At 41.3% G+C, this 26,863-nt stretch overlaps 1 protein-coding gene across 3 annotated transcripts in view; it reads right to left on the reverse strand.

The window, feature by feature from the left end:
• The window catches only part of Nsmaf (neutral sphingomyelinase activation associated factor), a 62,319-nt gene that overhangs the window by 1,735 nt on the left and 33,721 nt on the right, over positions 1 to 26,863 (reverse strand). For 2 of the 3 annotated variants that reach the window (XM_021663933.2, XM_060385952.1), the window contains exons 13-30: positions 26,442 to 26,618; positions 24,768 to 24,847; positions 24,238 to 24,328; positions 24,082 to 24,145; positions 22,747 to 22,798; positions 22,534 to 22,654; positions 21,998 to 22,129; positions 21,361 to 21,403; positions 20,706 to 20,869; positions 19,236 to 19,344; positions 16,214 to 16,272; positions 11,477 to 11,544; positions 10,703 to 10,770; positions 10,234 to 10,357; positions 8,409 to 8,492; positions 1,271 to 1,421; positions 819 to 921; positions 590 to 699 (exon numbers count right to left, since the gene is read on the reverse strand). In XM_021663933.2, coding sequence (XP_021519608.1) covers positions 590 to 699; positions 819 to 921; positions 1,271 to 1,421; positions 8,409 to 8,492; positions 10,234 to 10,357; positions 10,703 to 10,770; positions 11,477 to 11,544; positions 16,214 to 16,272; positions 19,236 to 19,344; positions 20,706 to 20,869; positions 21,361 to 21,403; positions 21,998 to 22,129; positions 22,534 to 22,654; positions 22,747 to 22,798; positions 24,082 to 24,145; positions 24,238 to 24,328; positions 24,768 to 24,847; positions 26,442 to 26,618 — 1,800 coding nt within the window. Of the gene's footprint in view, positions 1 to 589; positions 700 to 818; positions 922 to 1,270; positions 1,422 to 8,365; positions 8,493 to 10,233; positions 10,358 to 10,702; positions 10,771 to 11,476; positions 11,545 to 16,213; positions 16,273 to 19,235; positions 19,345 to 20,705; positions 20,870 to 21,360; positions 21,404 to 21,997; positions 22,130 to 22,533; positions 22,655 to 22,746; positions 22,799 to 24,081; positions 24,146 to 24,237; positions 24,329 to 24,767; positions 24,848 to 26,441; positions 26,619 to 26,863 lie in introns of those variants that run through there. The other variant, XM_060385951.1, reaches the window with a different exon arrangement.

The following is a 26,863-nucleotide window of genomic DNA, read 5'->3' on the forward strand; positions in this document are numbered from 1 at the left end:
ATACACGTTTAAAAAGGTGTAAAGGCGTATGAAATTATATGACAAAGTTAAGGCAGTTAAGTCTCAGTGGGAAGAGGTGACAGTTAAAGCAGCACCCCAAGTGGTCAGGAGGAAAGCCTGCAAGTGTAAGCGGACTGCGCTGACTATCCAGGGAAAGGAGGGAGAAGAGCTGTCCATGACACTATGTTGTGCAGTTCTGTCCACAAAATGCTTTAAGGTCTGACGGGATCCACTGGAAAACATCCCCTCGAGAATGGGATGTAGAAGTTGCAGCCTGTAGGTAGCAGGACCCCTTAATTTCCACAGTACTTTATTTGGCATTGTCTTGGTTAACTGCTTTAGTTTTAAAAATTGGTTCCACAGCATTGCCATTTCTCTGTGTGGAAGTAAACACTTCTTTCAGAGGCCGAAATAACTGTAAATCTTAAGGAACTTGAAAGGCATAACCACTGGCCCATCAGAATGTGCAAGGGAGATAGCCCAGAGAATACAGGGAGTGGTGTCTGCCTAGGAGGGCGTTCCCTGCTGGAAATGCAGGCCTGAGGTCAAAGATCTCATCAGCAGACGAAGGTAGCTGCACTCCACTCACCTGTGTGGCCCTGGATCCGCTCACTGATTTTTGCTCCAAGGAGGTCCCAAACAAGCAGCTCCCCAGAGCGACTTCCAGATAAGACAGAATTTCCATCCCACACGAAGCACCTGCAAGCATGATTGGGAGACAGTCCTTCATAAAGGAAGCAGTGGCCCTGGTCAGGCATGACCACATGAAATGGTCATGGACATGCTGTAAATGCATTGCTGCCGCTTGGCAACTGTACCTCTGCGGCTCCTCTGAGGCCATGGAGGAGATGAGCATGCCTGTCTGCACGTCAATCACATTGAGACAGCCGTCTGCGCCTGTGCTGAGGACGTGGCGACTATCTGCCATAAACACATACATGGAGCCGCATCAGAAAGGGGTTCTGATTACTCAGACTTTATTTCTGAGTCTACTGCCTGTTTTATTTTCCTTAGGTTCCTTGTATTCTTGAAATTTTTCAGTTTTTAAGACTATATAATGAGATGACCCTTTCTATGAGTTCATTTTCATCATACATGCTGATTCCTCCAGCTGAGGAGTTAAAAGCAGTATCCAATTTATAAATTACCAGTGCCAAAATATATGTATCTAGACAGGAACCAGCTTTAGCCACAGGCAGAACCTCTCATCAGTAAGGATGTTGTTCTCTTGAGTTCTAGCTCAACTTTGTCAGGAAAGGATAATACCTACCTGGGCTAAAAGCAGCATCACATACTGTCCCTGAATGGCATGAAATCTGGTGTAACAAAGTGGCCGTAGTGAGGTCCCAAATATTCACCATTCCTTCTTTGGTGCCAGAAACTAATAGTGTGCTTACAGCATTTAAATTAATAGTATTGACCTACGAAGAAATAGTGAAAAATAGTTGACTTTTTACTCATTAACTATGCTCTTCCCAGACTCATTAAAATATCCACCCACAAAAATAAAAATTAAACAACTGTGCAGTGTCTGGTACAGCTGATACAGTTGTATTTTATTTTAGTAGCATCTCATCAAATGACCATTTATTTTAAAATAAAATTCCATGCTAGAAAAATACAAGTATATGAAATAATACAGGGAGTTTTAATGCTGTTTTCAAATGGCTTAACTAGTTTAAAAAATAAAAATGGTTAAATCCATGTGAATGTAGAGATGGCTCAGGCTCAGTGGTTAATAGCATGCACTGTTCTTGTGAGAGGACCTGAGTTCAGTTCCCAGTGCCCATATCAAGTGGTTTACAACAGGCTATAATTCTAGCACCAGCAGATCTGATTTCTTGTTCACACACACACACAAACACACTGGCTCTTAACTCCTCCACTCCATCCGGCCACCTGCAAACTCACTATCATAATTCTAGATCTGCAATGATGAAGTCTTAACCTGTGAACCCCCTTTTCCTGGCCTAGAACTGTGGTTTGGGGTCCTCTGTCCATGGTCCAGCTCACTCAGCTTAACCGGACCTGCTCAGGTGGTGCATCTTCTGTCCTAGAAGGCCAGAACAGCACACTAGACACAACCAAACAAGTCCACATGCCCAGGTCATGTCACAAATAGAAATAGTGAAAGGCCAAAGCAGCATGTCTCCTCAAACTCACTTATCCTCTAGAGGTGTTCTCTAATGACAACGCCATAGATGAACCTTAGGACACAGTTTAAAAGAACAGTCATAAATTTTATCAAAGAATTCATTCATTTAGGAATTTAATGAAGATACAATCATTTCATTGTACATAAGTACAACAAACACCTGAATGATGGAATGATGGAATGATGTTCAAAGAACTTCAGTAAAGATAACTCAGGATTTGAAAACTAAATTCAATAAAGAGATGGAAACACTGAAGAAGAAACAAGCCAAAATGAAGATGGAATTGATTCAATAACTCAGAGGAAAAACCTTCCAAGTAGAATCAATCAAGCAGAAGCTAGAATATCAGGACTTGAAGATAGAGTATCTAGATTATGGTAAGCAAAGAAAATGAAATATTTTTAACATACAGAAAAGCCATTTATAGGAAATAGAGAACACCAACAAAAAGAGCAGATTGTCAAATTACAGGCATAAATGAGGGAGATCCAAGACAGTGGCATAGACCAGATCATGGAAGGAAACTTCCTTAAGCTAAGGAAAGATATACCCACACGTGAAAGTATGGACAGAAGAAGCACACAGAACCTCAACTAGACAAGACCCCAAACAAAACACCTCAGGAGCATGTCACAGACAAAACATTAAATGTACAGGACAGAGAAAATAAAACTGCAAGAGAAAGAACAAGTCAAATGCCAAGGAAAATGCATCAGAATAATTGCTGATTTCTCAGTAGAAACTCTGAAAGCCAGAAGAGCCTGAGCAATGTACTCCAAGTTCTAAATGACTAAGGGCCAACTGAGACTACCGTATCCAGCAAAGGTGTCTGCCATAGTTGAAGGTGAAATAAAAACTTTCCATGGTCCAAACAGCCTGAAAAAAAGCCATATCCAACTTAAAAAACAAAAATGCAAAACAGAAAACCGGAAGTAATACTCTGAACCAACGAGAAGAATAAGCATAACCAAGTGACTCTGGAAAGAAAACAAATGAAGCCTAACTTAATTAATAACCAAGAGTAAAGCCAGAAAAAAAAAATCAAACTGACCACAGTCCACACAGACCTTTCAATAAATATTAATAGATTAAAACCCCAAATCTAGTAGTATCCATTCTCTAAAAACAAACAAAACAACAAGTCCCCCCCCAACTCAGCTTTAAATATAGGCACCTCCTTAAAATGAAAGGATGGAAAAAGTATTCCAAGTAAACAGGATAAAGAGGCTAGCAGGCTTGTCATCCTAATATGAAAAAAGAAATTTCACAAACTAATACTAATCAAAGAGATAATGAACGGTACTTCATTCTAATCAAGGCATCAATTAGGAGAATATCACAATAGTGACTATATATACACCAAACTCTGGAGTACCCAATTTTATTAGAAATATACTAATGAAATTAAAGACAGAGTAACAGTCACAATTATAGATGATTTTAACAACCCACCTTCTCCAATAGATAGGTCATCTAGACCAAAAAAAAAAAAAAATAGGAGAGAGAGAGAAACCTCAGAATGTTATCTTGTTTCACATGGTTCTAACGTATCTACAGATTATTCCACCAAAATTCCAAATAATATGCATTCTCTCAGCAGCACATGGAACCTTCCTTATAATAGACAACATGCTGGGACACAAAGCAAATCTTTGTAATAATCCCATGTATCCTCTGTTAACCATTATGTAATAAAACATAAAATCAACAGCAAACTCTAGTAAGTGTATAAACTCAAGGAGATTAAACAACTCATTACTCAATGATGAATGGGTAAAAGAAGAAATCATAGAAGAAATAAAGTATTCTTGAAAATAAAAATACAGCTAAACCCCTGAGACATACTGCAAGCAGTCCTATGAGGGAAATTTATATTTAAGTGACTACAGTAAAAAATCGGAAGGTACCTAGGTGGTGGCACATGTCTTTAGTCCTAGTACTCTGGAGGCAGAGGCAGGCAGATCTTGGAGAATTTGTGGCCAGCCTGTTCTACAGAGTGAGCTCCAGCACTGCCAGGCCTACACAGAAAAACCCTATCTTGAAAAAAAAAAAATCAGCATAAATAATTGACAATGATGCAACTCAAGAATTTAGAAAAACAAGAACAAAACCAAGTGGCTAATAAAAAAATAATAAAAATCAAAACAAATAAAAACAAAACAATACAAAGAATCAATGAATCTTAAGAGCTGGTTCTTTGAGAAGATAAACAAGATTGATAGGCCCTTATCCCAATTAAGCAAAAGAAAGAGATGGCCCAAATTAACATAATCAAAAATATGAAGGAAAACATTACAACAGACAGTAGAAAATATAGAACATTATAAGGCAATAGTTTAAAAACCTGTTCTCCATTAAGTTGGAAAATCTAGAAGAAATGGATGAAATTCTTGACTCACCCAAACTATCAAACTTAAAACTAGAAGAGACCAACAACCTAAGTAGACACATAGAGAGGAGTATATTGAAACAGTAATAAAGGCCATCGTTCTGACTAAAAATGTTCAGGCTCAGATGGATTTACAACAGAACTTCCACAACACATCCTTTTAAGATTCTTCACCCACAAACTCTTTTCTATGAACCCAATACTACTCTACCAAACCAGGTAGAGTTTACCCAAACCAGGTAAAGACACACACACACAAACAAAAACCACAAACAAGTTAAAATTTCCTTAATAGCATACTGAATAAACAAATATAAGTCAGGCAGTGGTGGTGCACACCTTTAATCCCAGCACTTGGGAGGCAGAAGCAGGCAGATCTCTATGAGGTCAAGGCCAGCCTGGTCTACACAGCTCTAAGACAGCCATAGCTCTACAGAGAAATCATATCTTTAAAAAACCAACCAACCAAAAAAAAAAAAAAAAAAAAAAAAAAAAAAAAAAAAAAAGCACAGTGTTGACTTTATTCTGGAAATGCAGTTAGTTCAACATACTTAAGTAAATAAGCATAATAAATATATAAATGGACTTGAAGACAAACACCATATCATCTTAATAGACACAGAAAACTCCCTTGTCAAAATCATGCTTTCATAATAAATGTACTAGACAGAATAGGTCTGGAGGGAACATGCCTCAACATAATAGAGGCCAACCCATAGCCAATATTATCCTAAATGGAGAAAAATGTAAAGCAGTCCCATAATCAGGAGCAAGACAGGGCTGTCCACTATACCCACTCCTTTTCACTCTAGTGCTGGAAGCACTAGCTGAAGCAGTAAGGCAAGGAAAGGAAAGATACAAATAGGAAAAGAAGTCAAACTATCCCTATTTGCAGATAGTTTGATGCTATACATAAGAGATCTCAAAATTTCTACTGTAAAACTTGGAGAAATAACAATTTCAGCAAAGTTGTAGGTTTACAAAAATCAACTTAAAAAAAAAAACAGTAGCCTTTCTATACATGAACAAACATACCAAGAAAGAGATTATGAGCACACTTCCACTTACAATAGCATCAAACACAATAAAATATCTGCTAAGTGGGTAAAAGATCTCTACAGTGAAAACTAAATCTCTTGAGAAAGTTTAAGACACTAGAAAATTGAAAGACGTCCCATGTTCATGGATCAGTGTTATGAAAATGACCATCTCACCAAAAGCAATTTACATATTCAATGCAATCCCAATCAAAATATCCACGAAATCCTACACAGATACTTGCTCAGCCATGTGACCATTACTGCCCTATTAACAATAGCTAGGAAATGGAAACAACCTAAATATCCTTCAACAGATAATTAGACAGTGAAAATGTGGTACTTATATACAATGGAATACTATTTTGCTGTAAAGAAATTGAAATTTGCCGGTAAATGGATGGACCTAGAGAAGATTATACTGAGTTAGGAAACCGAGATCCAGAAAGACAGATATTGCATGTTCTTTCTTTCCCGCAGTTGCTAGCTCCAAATCTTCAGATGGGAGTATATAACACAGAAGCCAGGAAAGCATACAAGAGCCATAGGAATAGCAGGTACAGGTAGAATGGTAAGTGGAATGATGAAATGGGGGCGCCAGCTGTGGGAGGTCAATACAGAAGAAGAGACGTGGAGAAAACACCAAGATTGTTTGACAAAGCCTCAAGGAATCATACTACCTTATAGTGACATGATATTATACACAGTACATAGGTGTATGCACATGCGCACAAGAATCTAGACTAACAAATACTCCAGTACCAGGCATGAGAAATTGCCTTTGGAATGGTCACAGTAGTCCAAGTGACTCTCCAAACAATATAGGTCTTTGCTAAAGCTCTTAGTTGCCTCTCAGGGGTTGACAGTGGGTCCTCATTCCTCAAGACACCACACCTTAGGACGCATGACTCAGATGACTTGAGCCGGATCTGACCTGAAAGCCTCTTTCCTGTGGTCTGGCTTCCTCGTTCCAGAAAATACTATGCAAGACACCAAGGGAGGATGGCAATTAAATAGTCCTACCTAGCTGCACCACAATTACCAGCATGGTAAGATATGCATAAAAGCATGTAAGTGGCTCTCACATATAAGTGGCAACCAACAGCTATCTAGTTGGACTTGAGGGTCACTTAATAGGAGGGAAAGCATTCCTGTTACATTCCTAAAACAGCCAGCTTCTTGGAGTCATAGTGAGGTCATAGACGTTAGAAAAGAATTTACTACTGCCACTTGCTGGACCAGCATAATCTCTTACTGCAGCCTAAATCTTATCCTTCTGCCCACAGATAAGCACAGTGATCACCCCTCATCAAAGAAACCTCTCTTTCCAGCACATGGAGGCCATCACCGAAAACATGACATAATGCTGAGTTAAGCGACTAGGGAACCCAGCCCCAATGTATACATATACATTATAGTTCCTGCATCTGTGGCTCAAGGAACATCAAGGAAGAGAGGACAGAGACACTGTAGGAGACAGAATATTAGGAAGTCAGCTGTGAAATAGTATCTCTTACAAACGGCTGCAAAAACAAGTCTGGAACAGTGCACTATCAGTGGACATGTTAATGTAGAAAAAGAAAATTTTATAGGGTCTCACCACTACACAAAGAACTATAGCACCTGATGACTACTCTCCCAGTGGTGAGCCTCCTTATTGGTTGTTCAGTGCAGAACAGTCAGCCTTGAAACCATCTGCACACCACCAACACAAACTCAGAGGTTGTAGTTAAATATTTTTGTGCAAATATGGTAGAAAGTGATGTAATTCTATTTCAATTTAAAAATTATTTTTAAAAGTTAATTTTGATTGTACAAGTTTACATTCCCACCAGCAATGGAGGAGGGTTCCCTTTTCTCCACATCCTCTCCAGCATGTGTTGTCACTTGAGTTTTTGATCTTAGCCATTCTGATGGGTGTAAGGTGAAATCTCAGGGTTGTTTTGATTTGCACTGCCCTTATGACTAAGGATGTTGAGCATTTCTTTAAGTGTTTCTCTGCCATTCAATATTCCTCTATTGAGAGACAGTCCTGATGAAACCTGATAGGCTAGGGTCAGATGGAAGGGGAGGAGGTCCTCCGTATCAGTCGACTGGGGAAGGGGCATGGGAGGAGATGAGGGAGGGAGGGTGGGGGCTACAACTGGGATACAAAATGAATAAACTGTAATAAATAAAAAATTATATTAAAAAGAGAAAAAAGTTAATTCTGAGTAATAAATCATAGGGAGGTACTTGAAGCAGTACTAATCCATGACTATTTGAAGGCTTTGTGGATTGAAGAATCTCTTTATTTGTATACCATCTTGAACTGCATATATCCTAAGTGTGTTTAACCTTATAATTCGAAGACTCTGGAAACAGCATCAACTGCCAGGGGCTGGACAAAGACGGTACTGTAAACTACAGCCTAGGACACAGAAGCACGACTGACACACCACCGGGAACAAGTTCTCTTTGGCTCTGCTACTAGGCTGTGCATTCTCGGCCATCCCAGAGAACTTGCTGTTGTCAGCTTTGGGATGGGTATCTCCTCAACAGATAGTCCCTCATCTTCTATGTCAGACAGCCTGAAGATAATGGTTCCCACCTCAGAACTGACATTTTAAAAATTAACTGGGACAGAAGTTAATTCTCAGGTAAATGTACAAAGGGACAAACAAGAGGATGAAAGGAAGGCAGAGTCAAGGACCTAAGAGGATCACCCAAAGAACTTGCCTGTAATCCCCAATGTGCATAAGAAGATGAAGGAAACAAAAAACTTACACAAATCAGGTACTTACTCCCCGCCCCCCTCTGGTCCCACAGTTCTGCTGTTAGACTCACACTGACGTCATGTTCCAGCTCAGCCAGAAGGTCAAACTGGTGTCTTTTGGTGCCTGGCATTTCTGCGGGAACACCGGACCACACCTGGGATGGACGGCACATTGAGGAAGGTATGTTTATACCTGAATACAAAAGTCTCAGCACATTTGAACAAAACCTCCATCCATCATCCTGCCAAGGGAAGCCGGGTCAGGCCTCGCCTCTTCCCATGGGGCTCCTCCCCACTGGTCCACACCTGCCTCTGTCCGTGTCCATCCCTTGAATGTGTTGCTCTGTGTGGTTTAAGCACCATGTGAAGCAAGGGAATGAGAATGCAGAAGTGTGGCAGTGTTTCAAGAAGTAAGTAATCCAAACCTCGAATGACTAAACTTGTGTGCAGGAAACATACCTATCTATAAGCCTGGAGAAAAAAAAATTTGAACCTTGGCAAGAAACATAATTTTTTTATACACATAATTAAACTAGAAATCACTGGAATGACTTGTATGGGAAAGCCTACATAGGAGTCTGAAGAGAAGGCTTGTGGCCTGCAGCACAGAAACAGTGAATAAGCACAGTGATTCCCCAACTTAACCTGCACAGTTAGGATCAACTTATCACATAGTACTTCCAGTCGTCCACCAAGGAGAGCTCTAATTCTGTTTCTGAATAGGCCTGTCAACACCTAGGGAGGACACACTGTGCAGAAATGCATAGTGAGACCCTGTTACTGAAGATACAACACACCGTGTTGAAGGACATAAGAAATCAAGCTGGAACTGACCTAGAAATCTTCATTGTCAGTCATTAGGGGTAGGGTTGGCTCATGAATGGATTTATCCAACAGTGGACCCTGTGTGCTATTAGACTGACCTACCAGTCAAGGTGTGCCTGCTTTGTAAAATAATGGCTTTGCAACTGGATTTGAAGCCTGGAAAGAATTTGAAGACAGGAAAGAATTCATGTCTTGTGCTATAAGCCTGGTCTAAATCCCAGAGCTAGGGAAGTCCAATGCCTTAGGTGAAAGCCTATTACTGCTGTTTTGCTGAACAGCCACGTTGCCAATCTGCCTTCTAAATACACATGTTCAGACCCATAGATGAGTGCTGCCTCAACCTTGATCAGGGAATTTGTTTCCTGAAGTAGGAAACAGTCAACACAGAGGCTCTGATTGGTCAAAGTGCTGAGAGTGAATACTGATTGCACAGTTCTACAGGGCCAGGCATGGCACCGCCTCAGTGGTGAGAGAACACCATTACAGAGGAGTCTAACAGTCTGTAGGACATGGAGGAGTGTCGTAAAATGCTGTTGTCTCGACATGCCATGGCCGCTGCTCTCATGAGCTCACAACAGCTGGGGTTACCTCTAGAAGACTTCCATAACATTCTGTCATGGATAATACAGGGTCTCATGAGGCTCTGTGCCCAGCTAAGAAGCAATTCATCTCCCTTCAAGAGTGCGGTATCTGATGGGTACTCAAGCTCTTGTAGATGTCCTACATCCATTTTCCATACAGGCAACACTAATTGGAGTCAAGGTTTAAAAAAAGAGGAGGAGAAAGATTTGAAGGTGGAGAGGGGAAGTACTGGGAAAGTCTAGAGTGAAAGGAGGGGATATTTGTGTTGGATGTGATCAAGATATAGGCATGTATAAAACTATCAAAGAATAAAAAAGAATTTGGAAAACATGCACAGTATACAAACTTTAAGAAAAGGCAATAATAACATCCTTGTATATCATTTACATACTTTCTGGAAAAGGGAAGTGACTGAACATATTGATAGGAAGCTGAATGGCCTGCAATATCTTATGATCAAACATTTTCAGTTAAAAAGTATATACAGACCTTCACAGTAGAGTCCCAAGATGCAGAATATAGCCTGTCATTATGCCAACGGATCTTACTGACAGCATCATCATGTCCCATCAATGTGTCTTGGCATCTTCCAAATGCTATGGAATAAAAATAGCTAAAAGATAACAACAACTATTAAAACAATATTCAAGTTTAATTTTAAGATCTTTAAACATGCATTCAAGAAATAATATTATTTATTTCTAAACCAACATCTGAACTTGAAATTAGATTATTTCCCAACTGTCTGAGCTATGCTTCACCTGCATTTAAAAGTTAGAAAAATAGATTCTAATTGGAGAAATTATTACACTAAAATAATGGTATTTGAATACAATGATACTGTCCTTGTATCTAATATGTATCCTTTAGTGGAAGCCCTTTGATCCCTCACGTCCACATGTAAGGCAGGCACTAAGTGTGTGGAATTAATTACAAAGAAGCAGGCATGGATACATACACATTGTTATCCCAAGAAGAACTTATGACAGTGGTGTCTCCTGGCAAGAGTAAACAAGATGATAACGCCTGGAATATAAAAGATTTGATGTTAATGATTTGCAATAATTAGTAGCTCCTTCACTGGTATACCTCTCTTATGAATTCCTGCCAAACCGATGCCCGATTCTTTCTTTACTGGCTTTCTTCCTAACTACCCAGGCCTCAGAGGTGTATTTTTTCTCCCAAATGCTTAAATTTGTCAGGAATATTACGACCCAGCTTGATGCTTCTTGGAATCTCATAGGGATGGAAGAATGCTGATAATCTAGAATAGATCATGGCAGGAGGATAATGCTTAAGAATGAAACAGTCCTCTCTGTTTTGCAGACATGTGGCTAAGGAATTGACATTAAAAATAAGGCACATTCTTTAATAACTGGTTTTATTGCCCCAAGTCATCAGAAGTGCCTAAATTACTTAAGTAGCACAGAAATCTCTCTTTTCTGATAGCTAGAAGAAAGGATAGACTTATTAGGGCAAATTCTACTGGGTATACAAGATTCTGGCTAAAATGAAATCACACTAATAGGAGAAAGAAGCAGGTAGAAACTAGTCCTCCCTCCTTCCTGTCTTCCTGCCTTCTCTTTTTCTCCTTCCCTCCTGCTATTCTTCCTTAATCCACATCCAAAACCCAGGCAGGGCCTTGCACATGCTAGACAAATGCTCAAACAATGAACTAACCCCAGACTCTACCATATGCACTTCTACCATAACACTGATAAAATGAACTTACCATATTTGAAAATGAGACACTTCTTTGTAGCATTTTGGACTCCTTAGAGAACATCTTCAAAGTGGAATCTAAGAGTTAGAACACAGACAGGAAAGACTTCCTAAGCATTACAGATGCCAGAGGAGAGCCTTTATTCCTTACTCTTGGAGGGCAATAGTCAGTGTCATTCCACAGAGAACTAAGAATATGCAGACTGAATAACCTGAGGTGTTGCCAATATTAAGATTCTATGTACTATAACTTCATAACAAAAGAGGTCAGCTGAAACACAGAATCTCAGCACAGACATGGTATACTACTGATTTTTCCAAAGGCCTGCATGCACAGTGAAGCCCCACACACTCAAGTGAGTGAAAAAAAATTGTTTTGTTGTTGTTTCCTTTTTTTTTTTTTTTTTTGAGACATGGTTTCTCTGTGTAGCCTCGGCTGTCCTGGACTCACTTTGTAGACCAGGCTGGCCTTGAACTCAGAGCCTGCGTCTGCCTCCCTGAGTGCTGGGATTAAAGGCATGTGCCACCATGTCTGGCTGGCAGAAATCTTAATATCAAAACAAATTTTAAAGATGTACAGGTGTGTGTATGTGTAAGTTTTTTCTGCATGTATCCATGTATGCATACCACATGTGTGTCTGCTGCCTGAAGGCCAAAAGAGGGTGTTGGATTTCCTAGAATTGGAGTTCTTGATGGTTATCAGCCAGCCTGTGTGTGTGCTGGGAATGAAACATGTGTTCTTTATAAAGTAGCAAGTATTTTAAACCACCGAACTATCTCTGCAGGCCTGATTTTTATTTTAAGAAAACAACGATTTTGGCAATAGAAGTAATTTTTTAAACTGAATGACATTCTTCTCTGAACTATTTATAAATGAGAAATACTTTCATTCTTAATTATTTTTCCTTCCTAGTGAGGAAGAAAGCTGTTTTGTTGTGTAAGGAATATTATATAAGGTGGCACTGAGAATCCAGAGCTCGGCCCAACACACTCCTGTTTCACAAAGCTAGCAGAGGGAGCGGAGTTGGAGCTGAAAAGAAAGGTAGGGTTAAAGATTAAAACTGGAAAGGGATGCAGACACAATGACAAAGGCCACAAATGCACCAGTCAAACACTTCTAGTCTCTGCAGCAGATCAGATACCAATCAAGTGCGTATGTACACTGGCTAGGAGAATTACTACCATTAGAAAATAATAATGCCGGAATTAAGATAGCCCAGAAGAGAGGCTCAGTGAAAGAGCATTCACTTAACATGGGGCAAAGCCTCCCATATAACCTCCTGCACTGCAAACAGAACCCTGACACAGCTTACTTTAATGTTGTTACAGATATGCCATCATGCAGCGACCTACTTCCCAAATATCCAACCTGGTAAACTGTCAGCGTGAGCTTTAAATACAGTTCTTCTCTACAGTAAGACTTCACATTCCAACCTAATCTGTAGAAGGAATCTCTTGTGTCTGCATGGAAGCACAACCTGTCAATAAAAAGCTCTTGGCCTGTTAGCTGAGGCAGGAAATATGGAGGTGGGAGTTCCAGGAGAGAGAGATGAACTCTGGGAGAGAGTCAGAGGCAAGAGATTCTCCCAGGATTCTGCAGAAGATAGACATATGAAACTGAGCATAGGTAACCATGGCAGAACCAAGAACAGAATAAATGGGATGTCAGTTATGAGCAAGTCAGGGAACATGCCTAGCTGTATTGGCCTAGGCTTTGTAAATATATTTAAGCCTAGGAGCCATTATTTCAAGAGCTGGAGTGTAAGAGAAAAACACGAATTTACACTAATCTTTGCAATTGAATTAATAAAAATTTATAAAGAGGAGCCTCAATAAGTCTTTCCTTATCACTAACTTGGGAAGTCAAAACAAAACAGCACTTGACCTTTTCTTGAGGGGTGACATTAGTCTTGGAACCTTCTCCCAGTTTGCTTTTGATTCTGTTTAGCAGTTCTGGTGCTTACCCCAAAGTCTACTGAAGACTATTTGACCATTTTACAAAACCATAAACTAGCCAAGACACATGTCTCAGAATCAAAGATATTCTCCTGTGCTACAAATTGCCAGTTAAAAACAGCAGTAAGTGCTCATCTCGCAAGTGGTTCATTCTGGGTGTGTTCACAAAGTGTTAAGACATCCTATGCATCTGTGGGAGAAATTTTAACTTCGACGCAAATAGTAGCATGCTTATAAGACAGTAATACAAATCACGAAAATCTAAACTTCAGAAATCTAAATTAAAACAAAAAATACAATTGTCTGACTTTTACAAACCCTGCCCTTTTTACTTAGCAAATTTACAAAACAGAGGTAGAATGCTTAATAAAGTGGGAGAGATCTGAAGTCTTGATGGTCGTAAACAAAATGGCACTGGCCAAGCCTCTTCTGGGAATGGTACAAGTGTAAAGAAGCCAGTTCTCCTTATGGCGAGGCCTCAGCAGTTGGATCTCCACATGACAAGGACCTATGGAGATATTCCTGCGGAATCTCCTGGCCTTTTCTGAGGGAATGCTTTGATTGCTATTGCCTTGTGTTTACATTTCTGGCTTTGCTAACAGCAGCTTTTACTTTCATTTTGTCTGTGACAGGTGTTTCCCCAGAAAATGGAAATTTGGGGTATGATTCATTCTTATTTGTCTCTGAAGATTGTGGGAGCAGAACAGATCACTACTCCTCTGCTTGTTAATGATGATTTGGTTGATTCAACACCAGGGCCTGGTCTGGGTATATCAGCTAATGTCCACATGTTCTCTCCTGATGAGAACTTGCTTCTGACAATGATTTGCCCACTGACCTGTTCCAAACCACAGCTAGATGATTATCAAAAGGTTAGGGAGGTCTTGCTGGATCATCGGTTCCACAAAACATTCAGAAGTGAGCCAAGAAGGAAGAGAAGATGACTTAGCTTACTAAGTCTTGGGTGTTAAGAGTCTTGGGTATTACAGGAATTAGATCTCCTGATTAGGATGTGTACCAATAAGTAAATTAGACTTTCCTGGATATGTAATCTATCACCTCTTTATACTGTAACTGCAATTGCTGCCAACCATGGCCACTTGGTTATGTACTAATGTGCTGGGTTAGATATTAACTGCTTGCTGAAGCTATGTTTCTTTCTCTTTTATAGTTTGTGGGTTAGCAGGAAACTGTGAGGGTTGAGGAGGAGGAAGGGAAAAAGTACAGCATGTACATTATTGTTAAACACGGGGAGTTATTAAAAGAAACTGTACATGGGAGAATAAGAATGAATGTAAAACCTTTTCAGCTGTGAAAAAAATAGATGTATAAATAAAAGTGGCCTGAGTCATCACAGTGCAGAGTGTATGACCTGTACCTCTTGGTCTCTGTCTTTCTTCACTGATTCCACATATCCTCCTTCAGGTTCTGAACCGTCCCTCCCACCCCCCACTCCCTGACTCCTGTTGGAGCTGGACTCTGACAATAAAGCTCATGGTTTAAAAGGTCACCTGAGTACGGAGATTTGAAAGATTTGACAAACCATGTCAGAGAAAACCTGCTAACCACTGGAATAGTGGTTCTCAGCCTTCCTAACGCTGTGACCCTTTAACACAGTTCCTCATATTGTGGTGACCCCCAAAATTATTCCATTGCTACTGCATGGCTATAATTTTGCTACTGTTATGAATTGTAAATATTTGATATGCATGATATCTGATATGCGATCCAAGGAGGTCACAACCCAAAGGGTGAGAACCACTGCACTAACGGGCTTTATTAAAAGACACAAGTACTTGCTGGCTGCTCAGCAGTCAGCATGGCAGCTGCAAATCCTGTCAGGACACAAGTGGCTTCCTCCCTCCCACGCAGCACTGTCAGCACCCTGTTGTGTCTAGTGTGGGTCCTCCATACAACCTTCCCTACACAATCATTCTGTGCACTTTCTGGAACATTCTAGTTCATGGAGTCCAAAGTGGTATGTGAAGAGAAAAGAAAGAAATGCTATTGCTAGCACACCACAATCTCAGAATGTGGTAGCAGTGACCCATCTATCCTGATGTGGTTAGCTGAATAGTACTTCTAAACATGTGTGGAAACTACAGACTCCTATGGTAATCAGATTCTGAAGAAGAGTAGCTTCATGAAAAACAATTGCTAGCTTTGTCAGAACTGGTTGTCCTGACACTAAAGCCAAGCAATTATTTCCTCTTTCACTGAGACACACTTCAATAAAGATATGTTACATTGACCTCCAGGAAAACACACAAGCCACAAGAGATGAATATTGCTAATGTTTTTATAGACCAGGATAGCTTAAATTTTAATGTATCATAAGACACAGTTCTAAGTCTTATCAATAAGGCACAGGGACATTATCAATATCTGAATTCAATGCCATGTTATAGCCTACAGAAAAATTCTAGAGCTGTATGTTAGGTAAAACTAACAGCAAATCTGCATTTCACAAACTAGCATGCACCACCCTGGCAGCCTGGGTCTGGCTCAGCCCTGGATACTTTTCTATGCCATTCTGCAGTTCTACAGGTCATGCAGCAGACCCGGAACCTCTTGCTGTAAGACAGCCTGGAGAAAGAAAGGTGATGGCAGCGAACGGACTCTCCTGCCTTTTGTCTTCATCCAGGAAACCTTGACAGCAACAGGAAGGTTTTTCTTTTTAGCAAACTACAACAAAGTTGTTCTGAGTCTATTTTCTGTGGAAGCAGCACATGCCAGTAAAGCTTAGACACTGTAATTCTAGCTGAATAACTTTTCAGGCAGGAAGACATACCTTGTGATGTGGTAAAGACTGAAGACCCATTGCAAGACACTGCTATCCCTGTAACCGCCCTGTTGAAAGTCAAAGTTTTATAAATTACCATTAGCAGGCACTAGCGCATCTGTTCTGCTTTACTTTTACTAGGCTTCCTTTGTCTTCATAGCTTCTTCACATGAACTGTGCTCTGCATGCCCTTGCCACTATAAGTCATTTCTTGACAATGCCCACCTTTGCTCAGACAACACTCTTCCTACAAAACCTTCCCACTCTTTGCTCTCTAAGCTATAGTGGATGATACTGGACAAGTTTCTGACAGGTGTGATGACACTTATTGCTTCCAATCATTTCATCTGCTCCATTTAGAATACACTGTCACTAATAGTTGCCAATGGTGTATGCATGTGGTTATACTAGGTCCTTTTAAAGAACATTCAAGCTCAATCATTAAATGTTACTTATATAAGCACTAGAGGTTTATTCACACCTTTACCATCTTGTCTTGGACCACATGGCCTCTTCCTATGTGCCTTTTTGAGAAGTTGAGGGAAGTAAAGCTATCTAAAAGAAACAAAGTAGAACTAGCTATCTATTTTCAAGATGCTGTGACCTCAAATAAAGCCAGGCATTAGCACATCCAAATCCACTCATGACCAATGGCCCCAGCTGTCTGAGACTGCTGCCAGCCATGGAGCTGTACCAGGGCCAGAGCCTGGGTTTTCCTTATGAATCGGATGGGACCATGCTAGGTCAGTTAAGCTTTCCTGTTTCAGAGCACCTGAACACCCCGAACAGAGCAGAAACGGAAGGCTTTCATTCAAACCCAATTTTCTTGAAGTTACAGGTCATTTAAAAAAATTCATGTGGATTTTACAATGTACATACTTCTCTATTTCTCTCCTTGCCTCTCTCCCTGCCTTTCGCCGCTGAACCTCCTCCTTTTCCCTCACCATGTTGACAACCATATCTTTTGGTATTTCTCTCTCTTTCTCCATCCACGTGTTATCATTATCTTATAAAAAAAAATCCTTATCAGCATTCCCATTCATCCGTACATCCACTCTCTCACCCACACACATGTGTTAATTTTTGCATGTGTGGTATGTATGTGTATTCATATTTGCATGTCTGTGGGAGCATGTGTCTGTGTGGGTGAGTATGCATGCGGAGTCCCAAAGTTGATGTCAGATGTCTTCCTTGATGACTCCCCAGTTTACTGAGACAGAGTCTCCTCTCACTGATTCTCCAGATAGCCCGCCTCCCAAGGATCCTGTCTGTTTCTCAAATTCTGAGATTACGGATGGCCACTGTATCTGCCCACTGTTCACGTGGGTTCTGGATTACGGATGGCCACTGTAATCTGCCCACTGTTCACATGGGTCCCTGGGATTACGGATGGCCACTGTAATCTGCCCAGCTTTCACGTGGGTTCTGGGATTGCAGATGGCCACTGTACCTGCCCACTGTTCACGTGGGTTCTGGATTACGGATGGCCACTGTACCTGCCCACTGTTCACGTGGGTTCTGGATTACGGATGGCCACTGTATCTGCCCACTGTTCACATGGGTCCCTGGGATTACGGATGGCCACTGTAATCTGCCCAGCTTTCACGTGGGTTCTGGATTACGGATGGCCACTGTAATCTGCCCACTGTTCACATGAGTTCCTGGGATTACGGATGGCCACTGTAATCTGCCCACTGTTCACGTGGGTTCTGGATTACGGATGGCCACTGTAATGTGCCCACTGTTCACGTGGGTCCCTGGGATTACGGATGGCCACTGTAATCTGCCCACTGTTCACATGGGTTCCTGGGATTACGGATGGCCACTGTAATCTGCCCACTGTTCACGTGGGTTCTGGATTACGGATGGCCACTGTAATGTGCCCACTGTTCACGTGGGTCCCTGGGATTACGGATGGCCACTGTAATCTGCCCACTGTTCACGTGGGTTCTGGATTACGGATGGCCACTGTATCTGCCCAGCTTTCACATGGGTTCTGGATTACGGATGGCCACTGTAATCTGCCCACTGTTCACATGGGTTCTGGATTACGGATGGCCACTGTAATCTGCCCACTGTTCACATGGGTTCTGGGATTATGGATGGCCACTGTAATCTGCCCACTGTTCACATGGGTTCTGGATTACGGATGGCCACTGTAATCTGCCCACTGGTCACATGGGTTCTGGGATTACGGATGGCCACTGTATCTGCCTACTATTCACTAGTCTCAGATTACAGATGGCCACTGTACTGGCCCACTGTTCACGTGGATTCTGGGATTACGGATGGTCACTATACTGGCCCAGCTTTCACATGGGTTCTGGGATTACAGATGGCCATAGTAACCGCTCAGCTTCTACATGGGTTTTAGGCAATCTAAATTCTAGCCCTAATGCTCATGGGGCAAGTGCTTTATCCAGTGAGCTACCTTGGTAGCCCTGTTACTGTTATTTTTTTTTTAAGATGTACTTTTTCCTACACTATCAGTAAATTCAAATCTTAATGACAAAATTTCCCACTTTTTAAGATTTGAGGAGTGGTTTATACAGTTTAGAGGCACAAAACTACAGGCTGCCTGCAGCCCAATCTCATTCTAGAACAACATAAAACAGAAATTACAGAATGAGAGAGCATGGCATTAATCACTGCACGGCAAATTTTCCTTTGCTACACTGATTTCACATCACACATCACTGTAGACATTTAGGAGGGTAGAAACCAATGAAGGTGACATTGAATGGATGCTTTCCCACGTGACTTGGCTTACACACACCACTCCACTTTGTAAATGCCCAGACTCTAGCACTTACAAAGACTAGTGGCTCTCAACCTCCCTAATGCTGGGAACCTTTAATAAGTTCCTCATGTTGTGATGACCCCCAGCCATCGCATCATTTTATTGCTATTTCTTAACTGTAATTTTGCTATGGTTATGAATCATAATGTAAGTATCTGATATGTGACCCCAAGAGGGTTGTGACCCACAGGCTGAGAAGCGCTGGTTAGAAGAAGTACAAGGTGCTCTTACTCTTTGTGGATTTTGTACTGCTCATGTAGCTGCAACTTGGTGATATTATTCCAGGCCAGACTTTTGCTTTCCTCAGTCAGGTCTTCAAATGACTCCTCCCCTGGAGAAACTACATGAAACGGGTGCTCAGTGAATTCAGTAAAGTACAGAAAGGCAGCTGTATCAGATTCACAGTATATTCTATTACTATTAAGGAACCAAGAAAACAAGCCATCCCCCAAAATATGCTTTCAAAGGTTCTTAGTGAACAGCCCAACATTAGCAAAGGGGAAAAATACACATAGAATGTTTTACTGAAAGTTCCAGGCTTCCTTCCTAGTGTTTGCAAACTCCTGACTTGACTGGGTGCTTAGAAAAAAAAAAAAAATCACAGGAAATAAAAGGCTGAGTGGCCATTTCCTTCTCAGCCCTCTCCTTTGTAAAATCTGACAGTTGCCTAAGAACGCTGAAGCTTTACTTTGGTTTAGAGAAGAAGAAAGAAAACAAGAAATGAAAAAGGTTTCTTGTTCCTCACGGGTTTCTGGGCATACATAGTGCTCTCACTTCTGCATGAAGAAAAGCTGAAGTAATTACCCTGTTTAAGGTGACCACATGATGGTGGTTATGGGTGGTGACTAAGGGACGAAGCCAGTAACCTGACTTAACCCTGTATGTCTTCAAGTAGTATTTTAAGCAGCCCATATCAAGCACTCACAGTAAGAGACTGGAGGGAGAGTTTAGCTACTTTTGCAGCATGCCTGAAAGCTCAGCATGCCTGGGTGTCATAGACAAAATTGGAAAGAAAAGGAAATGCTTTGTTGATGACATGCTGTGTGCTGTCACAAGGCTCCTCCTGGGAAGCTCTATAACATAAGAAATGTGGATAGAGGTGTATGATCTTTCCTTCCTGAAAATTTATCTTAGCAGCCACCATAGCCTGGTTGGGAGAGCTATCCTATACACATTTGCCACATGTTAATAAGAAAGTGTTAACTAAAAGGAACTAAGTTAAATTCAGCTCAAAGTGAGACCTGTAAGTGGGTTTGGCAGAGTCAAGGCCAGGGGAGAAGTCTTTTCTAGAGAAGTGTGGCGTAGGTGACTGCTAAAGCATGCGTGGCTGGGAGCAAACACCTGACAGTACTGCTAAGCACTGAGAGGCAGCTTCAAAACCACAGACACGGGGGAGCCACGGTAATCACGGTCATAGTAAATGACCAGAAATAAGTGATTTCATTTCAACAGCCCACAACAAAAACAGGAGTAGAACAAATATGTTTGTTTGTTTTGTTGTGCTTGGGACTGAGTCCAAGGCCCTGCACATTCTAGGAAGGCAGAGCTCTGCCAATGAAGCAGCCCAAAGCCTCCTACAAAGGCAAACATCTTTAGGCCGCTCAGTAGTACCTGTTTCATCTCTGCTTCGGAACCCTCGGAAACATACTAATCACAAAAGACAAACAAGAGGCCTTTACAGTTGCTCTTTACAAGACTTACCTGGGGAGTCTGTCATGGAAGCATTATAGCTGGAGGCTTGTGACAAACTTTTAAACTTGGGGGTGATCCTTCGAGGATGTGGTGTCACAAATAACTGTTTTGGTGTCTGTCCAAATTCCAAAATTTGGGTCAGCATTGCTACTTTCTCATCTGGATCCTCGATGCTTTGGGATGAAACACAAAAGATACAGTAGGTCATCAGCTTCAAGTCCCTAAAGCATGAACGTCAAATGCAGCAGACCAACTGGGAGACTAACCCTCAAGTAAAAAGCCACCACGTACATGATATTTTCTTTCTTAAATCATTGATTTCTCTTATTTTTATTTATTTGCATATGTGTAACCTCGAGTATGGATGCCTGAGGAGACCAGAAGACAGCACCAGATCCTCAGAGCTGGACAGACCCTCAGAACTTGAGTTCCAGGCAGCTCTGAGCTGCCCAACGAGGGCGCTAGGAATCACACTCAATTCCCTTCAAAGAGCAGCAAGTACTCTTAACAGCTGAGCTAGCTCTCTGCCCCCTATTTTCTGTGTTTTAGCAACTTGAGAGCAAGATATAAATCATTTCATACCTTAACTTCTCAGCAAGTGTATTAATAATTCAGAGGAAAGTATTTGATAGTGAAGCAGGAACATCATCTAGACAGTACATACCTGTTCACGTCTGCGCCGCCTTCATAGGTCAGGGGATGGAACACTGAGGAGAGACATAAATACTATTGAAAAAATGTACATTTAGTATAAATACTCTGTGCAGAGTGTAAGAATTCAGCCTAAAACTGTGTGAAAAGAGATTCACTTTCATGTGAAACAGATTAATATTCAAAATGATAAATAGTAACTTGTGTTATCATCTTTTGGTGAAAAGAGAAGCAACTGGCAGATGTGATGGGCGGTTATCTTGTGTTTTCCTTGGCTAGCATTAATTTCTCCTTTAAGGAAGCAGCAGTTACAGTACTGGTGTGACTGCACCTCAGGTCATTTCTGGATTTCCGCTCAAGTGTCTTGCTATGGACAAAGAAACAGAAGCAGACAAACACTGAGGCTCATGAGGTGGACTGCTGCTATCTTCTTCCTGTCTAATTAAAAGCAAACTTTGGCCTTCACAGGCATAGAAGCCACTGCCCTATCACAGTTTTCTGTCTGGTTTGCTGAGTCTGGACACGTAGCCCAGACTGGTCCTGAGCTCATGTTCCCTCTTCTTCAGCCTCCTGAGCACTGGGTCTCCAGCTTGTTTCTCTGGCTGCATTCTCACAACATACTAAGTGAAATTCCAGCCAGTATGACATACCATTATGGGCTCCTACGGCCTCACTCCCTTTCTGTTTACAGCCAAATATGAGATCAATCCACTCATGGAGGTGCTCGGACACGTAACTGCTTTCCAAGGCATCCTTGTTCTTCTGGAGAAAGTCTTGGGGACCTATGAGAGGAGACTTCATCAGAATTTTAGGCTGTCACTATTGTATTTTCTTTCATTTTGGTATCTATTCATTTGTACATAGAACTTCTAGGAGATAAAAGAGACATGCTTCTACTTGAGAGACATACATACATACTTCATATTTCTATTTGAATCTTATTCTTCATCTTACATAGTTTTTTTTCTGGAAAAAGTAACAACCAGCTTTACAACATTTAGGTCTGTCAAACATATACTTATGTCTTTCCAATGTAGACAGCACATTTTTGGCCACGATAAACAAATTCTAGTTCAACTAGGTAAGCATTTTTAACAGTCACAAGCAACACACTACAACGATTGGCATCACAAGTGCAGTACCGGGAATACATGCAATATGCTCTAACTCCTCAGAAGCCACTCACTTGAGGCCCATGCTGGAAGCTCCACATCATCAACCATCTGCCCTCCTTGTCTCTTTCCCAGATCCAGCTTCAGACTATTGACTAAAAAGCTGATGTCTTCGTCATAGAATTCTGGAATCAACTGCAAGTTGGGGACAGGAGGTGTGCAAGAGATGTTTTTAAAACATTGAGAAACCAGAGCCCCGAGGATCACCAGATCCCTGAACTACTTACCTCTTTAAAGTCTGTTGCGCCATCCAAGCAGTTTTTCCAGGTTTCTGCAATACTAGATATGAAAAAGAGTGTTGTGCTCACAGCTGATCTGAGCTGTGGAGACAGCAGTAGCAGGCTTTGCTTTCCACTAACTCTGAATGCTCTAGGCTCTGGTGTTCTAGCTTTCTCACTGACACAGCTTTTATCATCCATGTGAGGCCCCTTGACCAAAAAGGCGAGTGTGGCCCAGGGGGTTGGTGGAACTTCACTAGACCTACGGGAGATTAAAGCAAGCCCACACCATTCCACACCAGCACATGCATACTGCCCACTGAAGGGGCACATCCTGGGTATCTAGTGCAGCTGCCTTGTGGCTCCAGAAAAGATCAGACCATAGATGTGTGGTGGGACACAAGGGGACTTGCCTTCCTTCTTGTATTCTGGTAAGGAAGTACTAACCGTATGAACACGTAAGCCAACTGTAATTTCACCATAGCAGAATTATTAAGAAGAATGAAATTTGGGGAGACAAATCTAATTGCCCGGTAGAGACTAACAGTTCAAGTAAATTTATTAGGACATATTCTAAAACACAAACAGTAATTTAAAAAAATCATTGTTTCAAAGGATTCTTCATAGTATGGGGGAAAAAAACCTGCTCAGCCTACACGGGACAAGAAAAAAAAAATCTGCTTTTGAAAATCTGTTCCTAAACCAGGCATGGTGGTGCATGCCTTTAGTCCAAGCACTCGGTGGCAAAGGCACATGGATCTCAGAATTGGAGGCCAGACTGGTCTATGGAGTGAGTTCCAAAACAGCCAGGGTTACACAGGAAAACCCTGTCTTGAAACAAAACAAAACAAACAAAAATCTGTTCCTAGGGCTGAAAAGATGGCTCAGCAGCCACTCCTCTGGAAGAGCTGGGTTGCATTCCCAGCACCCACATGGTGGATCACAACTGTCTGTCGTACAGATCCAGGAAATCTTCTGGCTCCTGTGTACATAGCAGGCACATCACATAAAAATAAAATAAAGTAAAAATAATTGAAAACTAAAAGTGTTTCCCCATAGAGACACATATGAAAAAACTTGAAGGAAATAACTTTTGTTCTTGACACAGATTCTCACTGTGTATCCCTGGCTGTCCTAGACTCTCAATGAAGACCAGGCTCGCCTAGAACTCACAAAGATCTGCCAGCTTCTGTCTATTGAGTGTTGGGCTTAAAGGTACATGCCTCCAGACCTGGTTAGGTTTTACATTTCTTTACATATTTGTTTATATCTAGTATCTCAAAACAAGCATACTGTATATATATAATCAGAAAGTGTTAAGCATGGTGAGGTGTGGTATCAAACCTGTTGAACATCCTATCTGCATTATCAAATCTTCCATTTTGTAGACACAGCATATACTCTGGTGCTAGAGGGGGAAAAAAATCAGGGTTAAATCAGACTGCAGAATGACCTGAGAATCTGAGTGAAACAATATACTGCGTTAATGCTGAGCCTTACCGATCCTCACGAGGTAAAATAGCACATAGCCTGGGGAGGAGTAGTGACTCCCATACATGAACTTTGGCTCAGGCATTTCCTGGTATCGAGTCTGCAGCATAAGAACAAATAGCTATGTATTGATTCTGAGACAGTAACCAGCTCAAAGAGTCAACCTTTAGCAGAGAGCCTGACATGCTATGCTCCCTCATTCCTCTTAGGAACAGCAGAGGGCCAGTGAGAAGGCTCATCTGTGACGAGCAGGCTCCTGCTGCATATTCTCCTTTTATGGGTGTTGATAAGTGTTGACATCCAACAAAACAGAACTCATGCTAGAATTTATCAAGCAATATCTGCATGAAAATAGTTCAAGCATTCCCCTACCCCCACCCCAATGAAAGACAAGCACACAGAAACAGTGAGTCATGGCAAGAATAGGTTGAGGACAGCCTGACCCAGTACACCTAGGCTGAGCCTCATTTACTGAGCAGGCACAGTCCATGCTTTGGAATGCTGCTTAGAACCCAGGAGCTCCCTTCCCCCCAACATACCAGCAATCTCTCCAGCCGCTCCGGGTTCAGGGCCCCCACTGGCTTACTCAGATCCCGGAAGGTTCCAGGATTTGACAAATCTGGAAACATAGACACAGTGACCTTATACCATTAAGAGCCAGGTTCACTTTTGTTTCTACAAAGTAGTTCTAAAAACTGAGTGCTTACTACTTGTGAACTTACACAGCTGCAAAAAAAAAAAAAAAAAAAAAAAAAAAAGAAACCAAACCCAACCCAACCCAACCCAAACAACAAAACTTGATAGCCTGAATATAGACTGATAGACTGTTAAAAATGATTTTCTGCAACGGGCCAGATGGATCTGTGGGTAAACCACCTGGAATGGAGCCTGACAAGCTGAGTGCAATCCCTGGGACCTCTGACCTCCACATGGGCCCACCATGCCACATGTGCACCCACCCCAACTCCCAAACACATGCAAGTCAATAAATAAATGTCATTTTAAATTACTGATAAAAAAATAAAACGAAGCCCAAGTCAAACTACAAAAACAAATTTTAAACCCATACTCTTCTACTAAGGTTTATGTCCTTTGTCTGAATCACAGTGAATATTGTCTTATAATGTCAGCAACATTTGGAAAATCAAGGGTTTGAAAATTATCAAAGAAATATACTTATATTCCTAGACAATATGATATTATTTTCAATGACAAAGGTTCAACTGAACCTTTCAGTTCACTGAACTGTCAAAAGAACCATTTTTTATAATATATAATTTTAAAATGTTATGATATAAAATTACAGTATTATCAAATTTTAGAAACAGTATTTAAGGGAACAAGAAAGAAATGAAAGTGTTACTTGTACAGAATGAAAGTGTTACTTGTTATAGTCTCGAGTGCCAACTGGAGTGGCCTGAGAAATGTCTAAATTAGTAAGACTTGCTTCTGCGTGTGTCTTTACTGACATTTCCTGAGACAATCAGATCAAGAGGTTGCACACAGATTGAACGGGCTGATCCTTTCATCGATTCATAATATGATGTCATTGTTAGGAATTGGTGAGAAGTTGGAGGCAGGGCTTCTGGAGGAGGAAGATCACTAGGGCCATGTTTTCCCGCTGCCATGCTTGCTGGTGGCCATGCCTCCTGGCTGCCGCCTTCCTGGCTCTGCTTAATGCCTCCTTTCTATGATGCCCTGAACCCTTTAGAACCATCAATCAATGGTTAGCATCAATCCTCCCTCCTATAATTTGGTTTTCCAGGTGTTTTGTCACAGTAACACAAAAGACTGAGGAGTACAATTACCTCTCATAATAGACTATGGGCGACTTCCATTCCCTCCTGTGATTAAATGTTCTATAGTGGATGGTTGATTATTTTTGGTATTCAAAATTTGAATGAGAATTTAAAATAATAAACTACATTGAAATTTTCACTGGGGAATTTAAATATTTCAAAACTTGGCATATACACATAATAACAGGAAGCCTGAATTAAAATTATGCATGTACTTCCTGTGTATGACCTTCAAGAAATGGTAAATGCGCACACAACACTATACAACATTTGGCTAATATCTTGAGATGGAAATTGGTGAGAAAACTGAAATGAGTTTTCATTTGTTCCTATAAGGAAATACGGTATAAAAGAAAACATAGTATCCCCCCTGGAAGCAGATTCCCCCTGGAACCCACGCATGACGGTGCTCACCTAGCTCTGGGCTGGAGTAGTCACTGATTATCCATGGGAACACGGGGTACTGGGAGAGGTCGTTGCAGCTGCGGTCGGCCAGGTTATTGAGGTGGAGCAGGTACTGGTAGTTGGAGAGGTGCCCTCGCTGCCACTGCAGCATGTAGCTCTCTGCGGTGTGTTCCGCAGCGTGGTGCTCTGAGGGAGAGGAGAGAAGCCTGAGTGGCTGCGGCACTTCCAGGTGACTGGCTAGCTTTTACTTACTGTGGTGCAACAAGCTTCTTCAGCGTGGACTCCTCCACACACTTTGGAAATGCTCATTTGTTTACATACAGATCCAGGTAAAGAGGTTATTATGTATGCTGAACTACTACCGAGCTACTCCCGGACGGTATATAACTTGAACAGATATAAGAGTATGGAGTGAATATACAAGTATTATG

This window comes from Meriones unguiculatus, chromosome 6 (genome assembly GCF_030254825.1).
Source record: "Meriones unguiculatus strain TT.TT164.6M chromosome 6, Bangor_MerUng_6.1, whole genome shotgun sequence".
In the NCBI taxonomy this organism is placed as follows: Eukaryota; Metazoa; Chordata; class Mammalia; order Rodentia; family Muridae; genus Meriones; species Meriones unguiculatus.